The sequence below is a fragment of the Ammospiza caudacuta genome, chromosome 14, assembly GCF_027887145.1.
Source record: "Ammospiza caudacuta isolate bAmmCau1 chromosome 14, bAmmCau1.pri, whole genome shotgun sequence".
NCBI classification, from domain to species: Eukaryota; Metazoa; Chordata; class Aves; order Passeriformes; family Passerellidae; genus Ammospiza; species Ammospiza caudacuta.
In genome coordinates this window covers 4,550,465-4,566,025 of record NC_080606.1, presented here as the reverse complement: position 1 = coordinate 4,566,025, position 15,561 = coordinate 4,550,465, and the positions used below count along the sequence as shown (strand labels likewise).

The window sequence follows — 15,561 nt, the reverse complement described above, 5'->3', positions numbered from 1 at the left end:
GCTTGATTTATTATTTTATGATATGTATTATATTAAAACTATACTAAAAGAATAGAAGAAATGATTTCATCAGAAAGAATAGAATAGAAGAGGAATGATAACAAAGGCTTGTGGCTGACTAAGACAGTCTGGATAGCTGGACTGTGGTTGGCCATTAATTAGAAACAACCAATGAGACCAATCACAGATGCACCTGTTGCATTCCACAGCAGCAGATAACCATTGTTTACATTTTGTTCCTGAGGCCTCTCAGATTCTCAGGAGAAAAAAAACCCCAGGAAAGGATTTTTCATAAAAGGTGTCTGTGACAGTTTGGCAGGGCCATGGTGCAGCCCCTCAGAGCAGCTGGAGGTGACAGGCTGTGGTGTGATGCCACAGCTGGAGTGGCAGGGGATGCTCTGTTGGGGGGACAGCTCTTGCAGGGCTGTGCTGAAGGCTGGGGTGCTGGCACAGCCACACTGCCAGAGCACCCTGCACCTGTGCCAGCAGGCTCCTGTGCCATGGAGTTCCTGTTACGGCCCTGTGCCCGTGGCATGGCCAATCCCAGCAGGGCACAATGCCAGTCCAGCTCCTGGTGATTTCCTCTTGTGTCCATTTTCCCACTTGTGTCCATTTTCCCCCTTGTAAAGGGGCAGCCCTGGCCTGCTCAGGGCTGCCTGGGTGATTTTTGGAGCTTTCTATTTTCTTTAAAAGAATTCTGTGCTCAGGCCATGTGCAAAGGTTGCTCAGAGCCCCAGAAGAGCTGTCACCTGTTCCTGGCACTGCCCTGGCCTTGGGGCTGGGATCAGCTGGCACAGGCTGTCCTGCAGGCACAGCTTTGTGCACAGGATGCTTTGCTGAACCTCTGGCACTTGGAGCTGCCCCACAGGAGCTCTAGGCTGGGGATGTGGGGAGAGGCCCTGGTGAGGGAGAGGGGGGGAAGGGAAGGTTTGACACCCTGATGCTGCCAGGGACAGCAGCAGAGCTCAGTGCCAGCAGGGTCAGGCTGCCTGTGGTTGTGGGGCAGGGGCCAGGCTGGCATGTCACTGCAGTGCCCAGCCCAAGGCACATTTCCTTGGCCCCACATGGTCCCTTGGGGCTGGCAAGGGGCTGAGCTGTCCCCAACCTGTGTGTGTGTGCTCCTGGCCCTGCTGCAAGCAGGAGCTGGGAAGCTGCCGGTGCTGCTGATGCTCATTTTGCTGTCTGGGAGTTCCATTAACCTGGTGTTAACTTCATTAACTTCCTTTTAAACCAGCAATTAACTTGGCCATGGCTGTTGGTGCTGTGCCCATAGCTGCTGTCTGTGGTGACTGGGGTGCACCACCAATGAACAGCCTTGAACAGGAAATAAAAAACTGATTCTGTCCAAAGACTGTGGGCTTTGCTGAGGGGCTGAGCCACCTGGGCTGGTCCCTGGCCATGCTGTGAGAGGACATGGGGCTCAGAACCCCCATCCCAAGATGTGAGGCACCCACTGGAGCTTTGTGCTGGAGGGCAGTGGCAGCCCTGCAGCTGTGAGGGTGTCCCAGTGACTCCCAGTTCAAACTGGGCTGCTGGGAGCACCAAGGGCAGGGCCTGAGTGCTGCTCCCGACTCTGAAGCTGCCCCCAGGGACACTGAACCACAGATACCTGCAGAGCCATGGGGTGGTGCTGCCCTTATGCCTTTCCAAGTGTGATGCCAGAAATGAGCTCCCCTTGCTCGAGCAGTGCCTGGGACCTGGGGGCTTTGGCTTGGGAGGGATGTGTTGGGTTTTTACATTTTTCTTTTTTTTTGGTAATTCCTGGAGCTGAATGGCTCAGGGCTGACTGCATTGTTTGTCTCCAAACAGACACTGAGTGCTCAGATGTGATGTCCTGACTCCAGAGCAGGGAGTGAAGGAACTGGGACACCGTACTCATGTGAAATACCTCACAGGTCTCCCTTTGGCTGTGTCCTCTCTCAATTTGGGGTGGGAACAGCAGCAAGACCCCGGGGAAGCTTCATTTGTCCCACCTAAAGAGCAACCCCAGCCCCAAAGCAGCGTGGTGCAGCTTGCTTTCTCTCCTCCCTGCCCCAGAAGGGCGATGGGGCTGCGAGGTACCAACAGAGCTGCTCTGTGAGACTTGGCCGGGAGCACAGAGGGAGATTGATGTTTGCTCGGGCGCTCAGCCCTCAGCTGCGGGCTCTGCCCACCCCTGCACCAGCTGGGGACAAAAGCCCCGGCCCCGGGTGGCACTGCAGGGCTGGCGTAAGCCCCCCAGGACAGCTGGCAGCTCTGTAAGCTTGGCTCCTGCCCAGGGAGCCGAGTGAAGGGGCTGAGGGGCCACGCAGGGAGGTTTGCTTGGGGATGCTGCACATGCTCGGGTGTCTGAGCTCCACCACAGAGCTGGGACCCCCCAGCTCCGCCTCATCTTGGCTCCTGTCCCCTGGCCAAGCCTAGGTGGGTGAAAAGGGCTGGGGTGACTGTGGGGAGCACCCACAGAGCTGGGTGGGGACAGAAAGTGAGGAGGTTTGGGGCTGACGGCTTGCAGGGGGCTCCTGCCCAGCACTCCTGGCATCTCCCACATGGGAGTTAAATGTGACAGTGATCAGTTGTGTCAGAAAAATCACCCGTGCAGAGTAATGATATCTGTATGGGTATAATGGTGGGTCAGTACTCCTGTCCCCACAGGGCATTGTGCCCTTGTCCCCTCCCCACGCTGTGAGTGGGAGCTGGCTGCAGTGTTCTTGGCAGAGACAAATCCCCAGCACACAGCACGAAAATCCCAGAAAGGTTTATTTGCGTAGGAAGATCGATGCTGTTTAAAAACCCACCACTGCAGGAGGCTGGCATGGCCACCCAGTGCCTGTGGCTGCTGCTCAGACACTGGTACCTCCCTGATTGGCACTGCCTCGGGTGCTGGGGAGCCCAGGGTGCCTCCAAATGGGGCTCCCCAAAGCAAGTCTGGCCTGGACACACAGTGGGAACCCATAGGGAGCCCCATGGCAGGGGGGGCATGCACGGGGCTGGCAATGGGATGGAGCTGGCTCAGCCTGTCCTTGTGGGTCCCTCTGTCCCCTCGTGGGGTGGCCTGGGGCCAGTTCTCTGCTTGCCCCATCTGTGGAATGGGTGCATGTGGCTGAGCACTCTGTGGGGCTCAGGGGATGGTGCTGCCAGTCAGTCCTGCGAGGAAGAGGGGGATGAGTGGTGCCTGAGGAGCCAGGCCAGGGATCATGGCAGGGGGTTCTGCCTGGGTCTGGTGTCAGAAGGCAGTGCTGGCCTCCTGGCCATGTCCCCCTGCCATGGCAGGTGGGTCACTGGAGCACTCACTGTGCCATGGGGCCACCACAGCTCTCAAGGAAAGGGGTGAGTCCTATTTCCATCCTGCCCAGCCTGGAAGACTCTGGGCCCTCTCCTGCACCCATGGCCGTGGGGGCTGCTGGGCTGCAACCTCCTGAGGGCAGAGGGAAAGGAGAGCATCACCACACTCCTCTCTGGAGGACTTAAGCATCACCTGCTGCATTTATTTCCTGCAAAGCATGGAGGGTATCCAGATCTGAAGGGCTGGAAGCCTTGCCGAGCTTGTCCTGTTGGGGTTCCAGTTTCTCTCCTCTCCAGGGAGGAACATTAAGGATGAGCCTGCCCAGGGGATGCTGCACTCAGATGCTGGGCTGAGGAATGGGGCAATTTTCACCTCCATCTCTCTTCTGGCACCGTGGTGCTGTGGGAATGCAGCAGTCTGGGGATGCCACCACTCACTCTGCTCCTCCAAAAGGATTGGCCAAGCTTTCCCCACTGCTTTCATCCCAAAATCTCCCTTGGAAGACAGGCTGTGGGCCCTACCCTGCTGATAATGCAGTGCCATCTCCCCAGTGCCAAGTGACTCCCATCTGTAACTGCAGTGGCCATCTGGGCCCCTTCAGCAGGACTGAGCTTGCCTGCTGCCTGCTCAGGGCTGGCATTTCCTTGGAGCAAACAGAGCCTCCTGCCCACTGTCCCTGCCACAATCCTGCAGCCCTGGGCACCACGGGCAGTTCTGAGCTCTGCAGGGAGGGCAGCATCCCCAGCCTGCTGCTGTGCTGTGTGTTGGAGCTGGCTGGGGCTGCATTGCTGGGCAGGGGCTATGGGGCCACAGCCAGCATCCTGCACAGTCCAGGTGCAGGCAGGGCTGCTGCCTGCTCTTTCCTGCAAGCAAGCTCCAGGCCAGAGCAGAGAATTGCAGCCTGATCACTGGTCCACAACTCAGTGATGAAGGCTGGAGAAGCAGCAGCCTAACATGGTAGGTATGGAAAAGGGAGAGGATATTTTTTGGGTAGGTGATGTTTTCTGGCCACTGGCTGTGCCAAAGTACCCAGGGCTCTCCTGTGCCCCTGGCTACCCAGTGTTCCCCCAGCAGCACAGCATTCCTGGGGTATGGTTGTTCCCCTGTTCCCTGACAGTACAGCATCCCGGGGTACCTGGGGTGACACCATGCAGGAAGCAGGAGGGGTTCCTCTCTCCAGCTGACCATGGGGACCTGTGATTGTTGATCCCCCCAGTTTGTGCCACAAAATCCAGTGTGGCACAGGGACTGCCACACGTCCAGGCTCTGAAGCCCAGCCCAGCTGTGCCACCGCTGCGGGACAGAGGGAAATGCAGTTCTGGCTGAGCCTGTGGCACCTGAGCACACTGTGGGGGTGACACCAAGAGGCAGTCAGTCCTACTTTTCCAGCCTCAGGGCACCATGTGGATGTCCTCTGAGCGCAGCACTTTGTAAACCACCCAGTAGAAGATGTTGAAGAGCAGGAAGGTGAAGGGGAAGACGGCTCTGGAGACGGTGTCGATGCGCTTGGCGCGGTCCAGGTAGCGCCTGCGGAGGCTCTCCCCTTCCCGCAGCACGGCCGGGGGGCTGAACGCTCCGGGGCCCTCCCCAGCCCCCTCCTTGGGCTGCAGGCAGGGGCCCAGCCCGTAGCCCCGCAGGTAGAAGCGGCTCTCGCGGCTCAGCTCTTCCTCCTGCCGAAGGAAAGGCGGTCAGGCAGGGCACGGTGGTGCTGGTGCTGCAGGGGGAGGTTGCACGTCCTGCACACCCCTGGTGCTGGGTGCTGGGTGCTGGGTGCTGTGCCAGGCTGGGAGCTCTGTCACACAGCCCAGCCATGCAGGCAGGAGCTCCCAGTGCTGTCTGTGCACAGGGCAGGGGTGAGCACTGAGCTCCTGCCTTCTCATCCAGCACGTGTTTCGGGGTGTATCCAAAGGCAGCCCGACCCTCACATCCCCCCAGCTTCCTCCCAGCTCTGGCAGCCAGAGGGATGGGAGGTGAACTGCTGGAAGGGGACACATAGGGGTGCAGGGTGCATTGGGTGCAGGGAGCTGAGGTGTGCAGGCACTGCTGTGAGTGTGCTGTGTTTGCTGTGCGGTCGAAATGTGGGTGTGATGGTGAATAGGAGGGGACAGGCAGCTTGCTGGGGCAGAGCAGGGCGGGGATGCAGGAACCTGGCTACCACCAGGGCTTGCAGGGCACCCCAGTCCCTCCAAGAACCCAAGCCCTCATTTTTCCCCATGGCTGCTTGGCAGAGATTGCCTGGGGCAGCAGAGGAGGGAGGCTGAGAGAGCTGGACTCTGCAGGTCTCTCTGCCCTTGCTCACCCTCTCTCTCCCCTGGCTGGCAGAGGGCTGCAGAGGGGGCAACGTGCCCATGGAGTTGCATGTTCGTGATCAAGGGTGCAGAACTGCCGTGAGGGTCTCTGGCTGCAGCCCACTGCCATTGTTCAGGGCACCGATTGGGTGCCTCAGGGGTTGGCCAGCAGTGCCTGCCCTCCTCCCCATCGACAGCTGTGCACTGCGAGCCACTTGCCTTGTTTTAGCCTTGGAGAGGGTTATGCGTGCAGAGATGTGATGAGGGACGGGCATGTGCAAGCACAGGCTGCACATCTGGCTTTTTGCTGAGCCCCTGGACTCATTTGGTCTCTGTGGCTCAGCTCAGCTCCCCTCTGCCTTTGTGGTGCTGTATCTGGCTGTGGTGGGTCCTTTCTTCCAAAACCTGCTGCAGTCAGTGCCTCACTTTGTGTCTGGGTGCTGTTTGGGACCCCAAACATCATCTCTGGCCAGCACTGCCCTCCAGGACACAGGGGCTGCCTGCTGAGGTCAGCCCCTGCAGGCACTCGGCCGGCACGGGGGCTCTCATGCAGAGAGTTTGTACCCTGGCATCTTTATTTAACTCAGCAATCCACAGGCTAAGCAAGATTTTACAGTGGGAAGAGCAGCAGTGGCTCAGATTGCTGAGGTCAGTTCTCATTTGCAGGACAGTTTTATTTCCCTGCCTCAGGCTGAGTGCCTGCAGCCCCTCTGGATGGGGGGACCTGGGTGCTCTGTGTGCTCTGGGGACCAGCAGCTGCTCCCCCAGCCCAGAGTTCCTGAGCCTGGATTTGGGTGGTCTGTGGGAGGGATTTGCCCTCAGGCTGTGAGACCCGGGCTGTGCTTTCTCAGGCACAGGAGCTGTGGGTAGCAGGGCTCTGCTCCCATCTCTGACTGAGCAGCACTCCGAGGTGCTCCTGGCTGCATCCAGTGCTGTGCCAGCAGCACCCCAGGGAGCTCTGCAACCTCACTTTGGTCTGTTCTAAGCCAGCACACGGTTCTCGGGTTGCACGGAGCCTCCCCCTCCCTGCCCTGGCTGGGTGCTGCTCTCCAGGAGTCATCTGTGAAAAGCAGGGTGCAAAGATGCCTTTCCTGGCATCCAAGGGCTGCTGGTGGTGTAGAGGAGGCGAGGGTGACCGAGCCTGATCTCCTCCCTGGAGCTGTGGTTGACCCCCTGCATCTCCCCAACACCCTGGGAGCTTGCCCTGCCCCACACTTCTCCCTGTGCCTCAAAGTGCTCATGTGCCCTGAGCAGCTGCCTGTGCAGGAGGGACTGCAGGCCGCTGTCCTCTCTCAGTTTGGGGTGGGGACAGCAGCAAGACCTGGGGAAGCTTCGTTTGTCCCACCTAAAGAACAACCCCAGCCCCAAACCAGTGTGGGTGCAGCTTGCTTTCTCTCCTCCCTGCCTCAGAAGGCCCTTGGTGGGCGATGGGGCTGTGAGGAACCAACAGAGCAGGGAGTGCCTGGAACCTGCTGCCGGGAGGCAGAGCCCTCACCCTGCCAGAGGTGTGGGCATGGCTGGGGAGCTGGGCTCAGTCACCCTCAGCACCACTCACCCTCAGCAAAGGGGACTCTGCTGGTGCTGCTTTACCAAAGGGGACCCCAAGGCATGGAGTGAGGGTTCCACAGGGAAATCTGCTCCATTACCATCACTCTCCCAACACATTTGAGCCCAGGGAATGTGACCCACATAGCCAGGCTTGTGTTAGCTGACCCCAGGAAAGCCACAGGCACGTGCTATGGCTTTGCCTGTCCCCAGTGTGGTGCCAGAAGGGGTCACAGGAGCCCTGTAAGCGCAGCCATGAGCACTGGGGACCCCCACGCTCCCAGCACAGCCCCTGCCAGCCCTGAGGCTCTGGGAGAGGCTGCCCAAACCCTCACCCATCAGCCACATACTCTGTGCTAATCACTATCCTGCTTCTTCCACAGCTCCTTGCTGCCCCCAGGGCTGCTCCTGGGGTCTCCCTGTGGGGAGGGGAGGGTGAGGCTGGCTGGGGAAGCACGGGGGCTGCCGCAGGGTCGTGCTTTACCCGGGAGCTGCAGAGCGTCGCGTAGGTGTGCTCGCTGCTGCGCCGGCTGCTCGGCTGCCGCAGGGACTCCAGGCTGGCCGTGCCGCTGCTCAGGCCCTTGTGGCATCCAGCAGTGCGCACCAAACAGAAACAGGACAGCGGGTGACCCGGGGCAGCGGCTCTGGGTGCTGGGGTGGGGGTGGTGGGGGGAGATGGGGGCTCTGTGTGTGGGGGAATGAGCCCCCCCAGTGTGCCCTGGCACTGGGATCTGTCTTCAGCACGTGCTGAAGGGATTTGCTTGCATGGGATGCTGTGTGTGTGAATGTTTGTGTGTGTGTACTCGTGTCTTCCATGGAGATCTGGTGCCTCACAGGCTGTTTAAAATGAGAGTGGGGCAGCCACATCCCTACCCCAAGCTTCTTGCAGGCCTGATGCCTGTGTTGGTGGGCTGACAGAGGGGAGAACTATTTCCATGAGTGAGGGATCCTGCCTCTGCAGATCCTGCTGCGCTCCCATCTGCAGCCCACACCTGTCCCTGGGTGCCACCAGGTCCCTCCCTGACACAGCAGTGAGTCCCTGTCACCACTAAGGAGCCCAGGTTTGGGGCTGCATGTAAGGGGAAAGGCTGGTTTCCCCCATCCTCACTGCTTATTTTTCTACATTTTTCTCCCTGACACAGCAGTGAGTCCCTGTCACGCTAAGGAGCCCAGGTTTGGGGCTGCATGTAAGGGGAAAGGCTGGTTTCCCCCATCCTCACTGCTTATTTTTCTGCATTTTTAGAGGAAGCAGAGCCCGAGGATGTCCCAGCAGGAGAAGGACAGCACCCTAAGCAGGGCCATGGGTGCCGAGCCCTGTGCTGCAGTGCCCGTGGGTCCCCGGGGTGCCAGAGGAGCCATCTGTGGCTATGGAACACAGCCCTGCCCTGGGGGCTGCTGACAAACTGTCCCTGCAGCCCTGGGCTGTCCCCTCAGGGGCTGAGGAGGAGCAGATGTCAGAGAGGGGGACACTCACCATCCTCTGCCGTCGCTGGCGGCGGCGCAGGCGCATGAACTCCTTGTGCTGGCGCGACACAAAGTTGACGGCCGCGTACTCCAGCAGGGCGGCGAAGACGAAGAGCAGGCACACGGCCATCCAGATGTCAATGGCCTTCACATAGGACACCTGCCGGGGTGACAGGGGGCTCAGGGACCCACTGCCCCCCACCTTGCTCATCCCCCCCACTGCCAGGAGGCTGGGAGCCCTCTCAGCCTGGGCACACGGGCCAGAGCAGCCAGCGTTACCCCTCAGCCGTGTGGTGCCCCAGCTGATGAGGCTCCAAAGCCAAGGCATTGCCAGGGAAAGGCTGCCCCTGGCCCTGGCCCTGGGGCGGTGCCCAGCAGGCAGCAGCACTGACCTTGGGCAGGGAGGCGCGGGAGCCGGCGCTCTGCGTGGTCATGGTGAGCACCGTGGTGATGCCCAAGCCCACCCGGGCCGGCGCCGCATCCATGTTGATCCAGAAGGAGACCCAGGAGAGGATGACGATGAGTAGGCTGGGGATGTACATCTGGATCAGGTAGTAACCCATCTGCCTCTCCAGGTGGAACTTCACCTCGATGCAGGTGAACTTGCCTGCAGGGAAAGAGGGCCCCAGTGGGCGAGAGGGACCCCTGGGCCATGGGAGGGGGTGGCAGCAGGTCCCTGGGGGGCTCACCTGTGTTGTAGTACTTGGTGCAATAGCCCAGGTCCTTCTCATCCCTGAGGATGAACTGTGGGAGTGTCAAGCCCTCTGCCACCTGCACGGCCTCCTGCTCCTCCAGCCACTCGAAGATGAGGTCGTTCATAGTGTAGCCAACTGGAGGGGATGTAGGGAGCCATGGGATGGGGACATGGACCCCGTTCAACCCCACCCTGAACAACTGCTTTTTCCTGCTCATGTCCCTCAGAAAAAGTGAGCTGCCAGCTTTTGGGATGGCATGGAATGGGAGGGCATGGGATGGGAAGAGGGAAATGAAGCACAGTTTGAACCCCCCCAAGGTACTCACAACTCTCCAGCTGCATGGTGCATGTCTGGATGTCCATGGGGAAGTTCTTGAGGTCCATGGGGCAGGACAGGATCAGGGTCAGCCTGAGGAGGCAGAGAAAAGGAGGGAGTTGTTGGAGCTGGGGCAGTCGTTGGGGAAAAGTCACCACATGGAAGGCCAGGGGAAAGCTTTGCCTCCCCAGTCAGGCACTGCACCAGAGGGGAAGGTTCTACCTAATGCTGTAGAGCACGTTGCCATTCTTGAAGATGCGCAGGAGCTTGTTGTCAGTGGTGACCTCGTGGAAATTGGCCCCTTTCTCGTTGGCAAAGAACAAGTCTGGCTTCCAGATGGAGTCGAGCATGGAGGGGTCAAGGTCGAGGGAGTCGTCGGGGTACTCCCGGTAGGCCAGGCGGGGATCGTTCCACTGCTGCCGCAGGAACACGTTCACCCGGTAGTCCTGGCACAGGGGGCACCAGTCAGTGACAGCACCCCCGGTGCCCAGGGAGGAGGAGGAGGAGGAGGAGGAAGGGATGGAGGAGGGGATGGAAGGGGCTGCTTCCATTGAGGCTCAGCCCTGCTGTTGCTGCGTGCCTGCCACTAATAAAGCAGGGAGCAGGGGCAGCTCAGGAGCCTTCCCATGCTGCTGGCAGCCAGGGGAAATTAAAAAGCCAAGGCCACAGCAGCTGAGAGAAGGAGGAGGAGGTGGAAGACCAGTAACTGCTGCCTGCAGCATTCTGCACATGGCTCTGTGGGACTCTTGATAGTATTAAGGCTTTTGCAGAAGCACAAATAGGAAATTTTTTGCCTTGGGACTTCCTCTGATGTGTTCCTCATGCACCCAAGGAGGTTCAGGATGGCAGGGGGTTACATCCATCTGCCCCACTGTGACCCTTTGGGGGGCTCTTTCTTCCAGCTCAGGCACAGGGAATGTGACCCACATAGCCAAGCTTGTGTTAGCTGACCCCAGGAAAGCCACAGGCACGTGCTATGGCTTTGCCTGTCCCCAGTGTGGTGCCAGAAGGGGTCACAGGAGCCCTGTAAGCACAGCCATGGGCAGGGGGACCCACACCCTCCCCAGCACAGCCCCTGCCAGCCCTGAGGCCCTGGGAGAGGCTGCCCAAACGCTCACCATGGTGGTCTCAGTGACGGAGCCAAAGCTGTTGATGAAGATGTTGCACGTCACGTTGACAGGCGGACCTGGAAAACAGCGTGAGCCTCCTCTTGCTGCTGGCTGCTGAGACACGTGCGGGCACACGCGGGGACACCGCTCCTGCTGCGTGCCTCTGTGCGCCTGGCACACAGGCGTCCCCTCTGCTGGGGCCACCCCTGGGGACACCGGGGACACCGCTCCTGAAGGCACACAGGCATCCCCTCTGCTGGGGCCGTCCCTGGGGACACCCTGAAGGCACACAGGCATCCCCTCCTGTGGGGCCACCCCCGGGGCTGGGGTGACCCCAGCACGCCCATGCTGCCGGCCAAGCGAGCACACAGGGCTGGCAGCACAGCCGGGACTCTGGGCAGGGTGTTGGGACAGGGATGTGGGGCAGGCTCCTGCCCCAAAGCCCCTGGGTTTGGGCAGCCATGAGCTGCCAGGACCTGCCAGGTTTGGAGCCCTCACATCCCCCCTCTTACCTTTGAAGTTGGGTCGAATGCGGGCGTCGTACCCTGAGGTTCGTCCCATGAGCTTGTCCAGGAAATCAGAGGGTGACATGGGCTGGGCTGAGCCTCGGGAGCCAGCTTTAATCTCCTCCCGCCCTGAGACCAGCCTGTGGGGCAGGGGGCAGGTCAGCTGCTGCCAGGGCTTTGCAGGCACATTTTGGGCTCCCCTGGGGACACTCAGCTGCCAGGGCTGCATCCACTCCAGTGCCCGATCAGCATGGTGGGGGATCCCTTCCTTCTGCTGGGCTCCTGGTGGCCTTTCCCCTCACCTGCAGCAGCCTGAGTGTCACATGCCCACATTTTGCCTGTCCCTGCTCCACCACATCCCTTGGCATGGGGTGGGGGGCTGCTGTCTCCTGGCTCCAGGGCTGTGGTGGGGACAGGGCACAGCCAGTGCTGGAGGGAAAGCAGGGCAGCTCCTTCTCAGGTTCCACCTACAGCTCAGCTTGAGTTGCTGAGCAAACAATCACACAGTGCCTGTCATGGGGGGCTGGAGGACACAACGGCCCTGCCTGAGTGAGGAGTGTCCAGCTGGGTTCTGACAGCCTGCCAGGGGCCAGGGAGATGTGGCAAGAGAGGAGCAGCAGAGCCCACCTCCACACGAGCCATGGGGATGAGCTCTCCCACACAGCGCTCTGAGTGACGATGGAGATTTATTTAAACTGACTCTGGAGGGGATATTTTTGTGAATGCATCTTAGCCTGCCATCTTCTCTCCTGCCGTCAGTCTATAATGATAATTTCAAGGAACAATGCGAGAGATGTTCACTCACCACATTGCCAGGCATGTGGCTGTGATGGAGAGGAGTTAGCCAGACATCTCTGGACACAAAAGAAGCTTTGAGCATGCTGCTGGTGCTGCTGCATGATGCTTATAACTCCACCAGGTCTGTGCCCAGGTGGATCTCACTCCTGCTTGGAGCTACAGCCCCAGCACTGCAAGAAGAGGATGACGCTGGGAACCCTGTGATCCTTCTTCCTACCTCTTTTTAAAGGGGTGAGATTCATCCTAAAGGGGTTTATGTGCACCTTACCAGCTAGAAATGGCCACAACCAAAGTGTTCCAGTGGGGCAGGTTTTCCTTTAATTGGAGAAGGGGAGCAGAGAGTAGCTGAGATTCATCCTGATCAAGAGCAAAAGGCTGGGAGGAATTCCCCGCCAGGAGCTGCATGAGCAAGGTGTGGTGCCTTTGGGAGGAGGGCTGCCAGGGACCAGGCTAACAAGGGGTTAAGTGAGGCTTCTGCCTGGCACAGAGCCGTGAGCCATGTCCTCTCACAGGAGAGGACAGTGAGGGCTCTCCCCTGCAGCACGTGGCAGGGAGGCTCCCGGGCTCCCTTGGCAGGTAGCTCCTTGAGGAGGCTCAGATAACAGAGGCACAGCGGATCTGCAGCCCCGGGATGCTCAGAGCAGCGTGGGGGATGCCAAAACGCCCAGAGTGCCGCCGCTTCCCACGGCATCCCCGGCAGGGGAATCAGCCCTGGGGCACAGCCCCTGCCTTGAGCGCTGCCTGCCCTGGGGGCTCTGCCCCGACCCGGGCCGGGCACCGCGGGGCCCTGGAGCTCACTCAGCACCGCTGTGGAGCCCGTGGATGGCAGGGCTGAAAACGCTGATGTCTGCCTAAAAACGCTGCCCTGAGACAGGCAGTTTCTGCACATGAAGCAATTCTGGGTTACCCCTCCCTGGCATGAATGTTGCAAATCCCCCCGTGCCCCTCCAGCCACACTGGCTGAGTGCTGGGAGGGGGACTGGGATCAGGCTCAGCCCCCAACCCTTCCCTTCCCCTCTCCCCTGCATCCCACCTCGTCCCAGATAACGCCCAAGGTGGACCAGATAACAGATAACACCCAAGGTGGACAGAGATGGGAAAAGGGACCTGAGGGCTTTAGATTTTCCACCCAAGTGGGCCAAGAGTTGCTCCTGCACCCAGGGGACCTGGGGCACCCACCCACTGTCCCGAGTGAGCCAGGGTCTGGGTCAGGGTCTGCCCTGAGCTCTCCTTTCCCCACACCCCATGAGCCAGGAGAGGATCTGGACATCCCGGGGGCTTTGCAGCGGCAGAGAAGGAGCTGTCTGGGCTGTCACGGGCTCAGCTCTCCCTTTCTCCCGTGGGTGACCCTCCCGCTGGCCCGGGGAGCCCTCGGGGGCGGCTGGGGACAGGCAGGGTCTGGCTGTGTGCGGTGGGGACTGTGGGGGGAAGGCTGCTGGGTCCCGGGGTGCTGGGTCACGGTCCCGGGAATGGGCAGGGAGGCCAGGTTTGCGGGAGGTTCAAACAGGAGCGGGGAGCGTTCTGTCCGGGGCATCAGGCCGCGGAGCCCGCTCCGGATCGGGGGTCGGGATAAGGGTCCGGGGATGGTCCGGGTCTGAAGGGATGCCCAGGTCCCGCAGGAGCTCTGTCTCCGAGAGGGGGTGATGCCCGTGTGCCGGGGGAATCGCGGCTCGGGGGATGGACGGGGTCGGGGTGCCGGGGTCCCGCAGCCCCGCGCAGCACCGAGCACCCGCGCCGTGCGCTCACCTGAGCGGGCCGCGCCGGGGCAGGAGGCAGCCGAGGAGGAGGAGGAGGAGGAAGGCGAGGGCACCGGCCCGGAGCGCGCCCATCCCGCCGCAGCCCGCAGCCCCGCCGCCCCGGGCGCTCGGGCATGACCCGGCCGGCGGCGGCGGCGTCCCCGCTCCCGCTCCCGCCGCACCGGGGCCGCACCGGGGCCGCTGCCGCCGCCCTCCGCCCGCTCCCGCTCCTCATAGTCCGGGCGCCCGCCGCGGGGTGGGCGCCGGCCGGCTGCGGGCCCCGGGAGCCGGGCGGAGCTTCGCCCGCCGCGGCGGGGAGGAGGCGGGAGCGGCGGTGGGTGGGGGGCTCCGGCCCGGTGCCCGCCTCCTCCCCGGCCCCTCGGGGCCCTCTGCCCCCGGCCCGCAGCCCGCGGCCCTCGGGGGGCTCCCGGTGCGGGGGCTGGGGGGTCTCGGGGCGCGCCGGGCTCGGGGCTGGAGCGGGCTCGGGATGCGCCGGGGCTGAGGGATGTGCGAGGGACGCTCGGAGGGAGAGAACCGTACCGGGAGCAGCCCGTGTGGGGCTGAGGGATGTACGGGGAATGAGGAATGTAGGGGCTGAGGGATGTGCGGGGCTGAGGGATGTGCGGGGGATGAGAGATGTACGGGGATGAGGGATGTGCGGGCTCAGGGGTGTGCGGGGCTGAGGGATGTGCGGGAATGAGGGATGTGCGGGGCTGGAGGATGTACGGGGATGAGGGATGTGCAGGGATGAGGGATGTGCAGGGGATGTGCGGGAATGAGGGATGTGCGGGACTGAGGGATGTGCGGGCTCAGGGATGTGCGGGGATGAGGGATGTCCCAGAGGAACTGCCCGTCGGATGGGGGGGTAGCGCCTGGGTAAACCGGGCCCCTAAACCCTTGTGCCCGGTCTTGGGGCCGCAGCTCAGGTCCCTCCTGCTGGGAGCCTTTCCCAGGGCTCAGCGGATGGACAGGACTGTCCTGGTGAGCTCCTCGGAGAGCACAACACCGACGCTCGTGTCTGTGTGATTCAGGAGCTGCCGCGGCTGCCGGGGACAGGGCAGCCAAGGCAGAGGGAGGGGAGCTGCCTGATAACCACAGCCCGGGCCGGGACTCGGTGCTCGGCTCCCTTTGCCCTGTCCCCTGAGGCCACCCGAGCCGCAGAGTCGCCTCTGCTCTAAGGCAATCCGTGATTAATTTGCAAGGAAGTAAATAGTATTTTAAAAAGATAAAAGCGCAGAATAAATGATTCCTGGCAGATATGTCAGTCAGGTTTCTGTTCACTCTGCTGTGGCTGGCTGATCTCATTTGTTTGTATTAATTGCAGTCTGGTAATGGCTGGGAGCTGCTGTACAAAGCCATTGCTGCAGGGCCCCACAGAGGAGGAGCTCAGCGGGGAAGGAGAGCACGGTGTCCCCTGTGCCTGCTCTCCCAGGGAAAGAGAGGGGCTGCACAGGACCTGGAGAGCTCCCAGTGGCTTTGCTGGGAGGGCAGTGTGGATCAGGGCTGTGTGAAGCCAGCCCAGGGTGCTGGCCCAGCACAGGGCACAGGGGGCTGCTGGCCAGAGAACACTTGGCCCGAGGTGCTGTGCAGGGTCCCCATCCCCTCTGATCAGCTCCCCCAGCAGCAGGAGCTGGAGAAGTCTCCTCTGATTACCGTTGCCATTAATGTTTGCAGTGCCACGGTGCCAGGAGGGGCAGGGACAGCGGGGAGCCCCAGGGAGCAGAGCAAACACACACGGTGTGACAGCTCCTCTCCTGACACTGTCCAGCTAAACTGACCTGACACTGTCAGGAGGGCAGCCAGTGCTCCCTCTCTGCTCTCTGGGGAAACTGAGGCACTGGCA

At 61.3% G+C, this 15,561-nt stretch overlaps 1 protein-coding gene across 1 annotated transcript; it reads right to left on the bottom strand.

Annotated features, from left to right (window-relative positions):
• Positions 1–4,057: 4,057 nt before the first annotated feature.
• On the bottom strand, positions 4,058–13,914 carry LOC131564024 (glycine receptor subunit alpha-4-like). The gene is made up of 10 exons (XM_058814281.1): positions 13,729–13,914; positions 11,191–11,324; positions 10,688–10,755; positions 9,792–10,015; positions 9,580–9,662; positions 9,249–9,389; positions 8,952–9,166; positions 8,570–8,719; positions 7,580–7,675; positions 4,058–4,932 (listed from the first exon to the last, which is right to left on the bottom strand). The coding sequence occupies exons 1-10, from the start codon at positions 13,809–13,811 to the stop codon at positions 4,654–4,656; spliced, it is 1,473 nt and encodes a 490-aa protein (XP_058670264.1). The 5' UTR covers positions 13,812–13,914; the 3' UTR covers positions 4,058–4,653.
• Between the last annotated feature and the right edge of the window lie 1,647 nt (positions 13,915–15,561).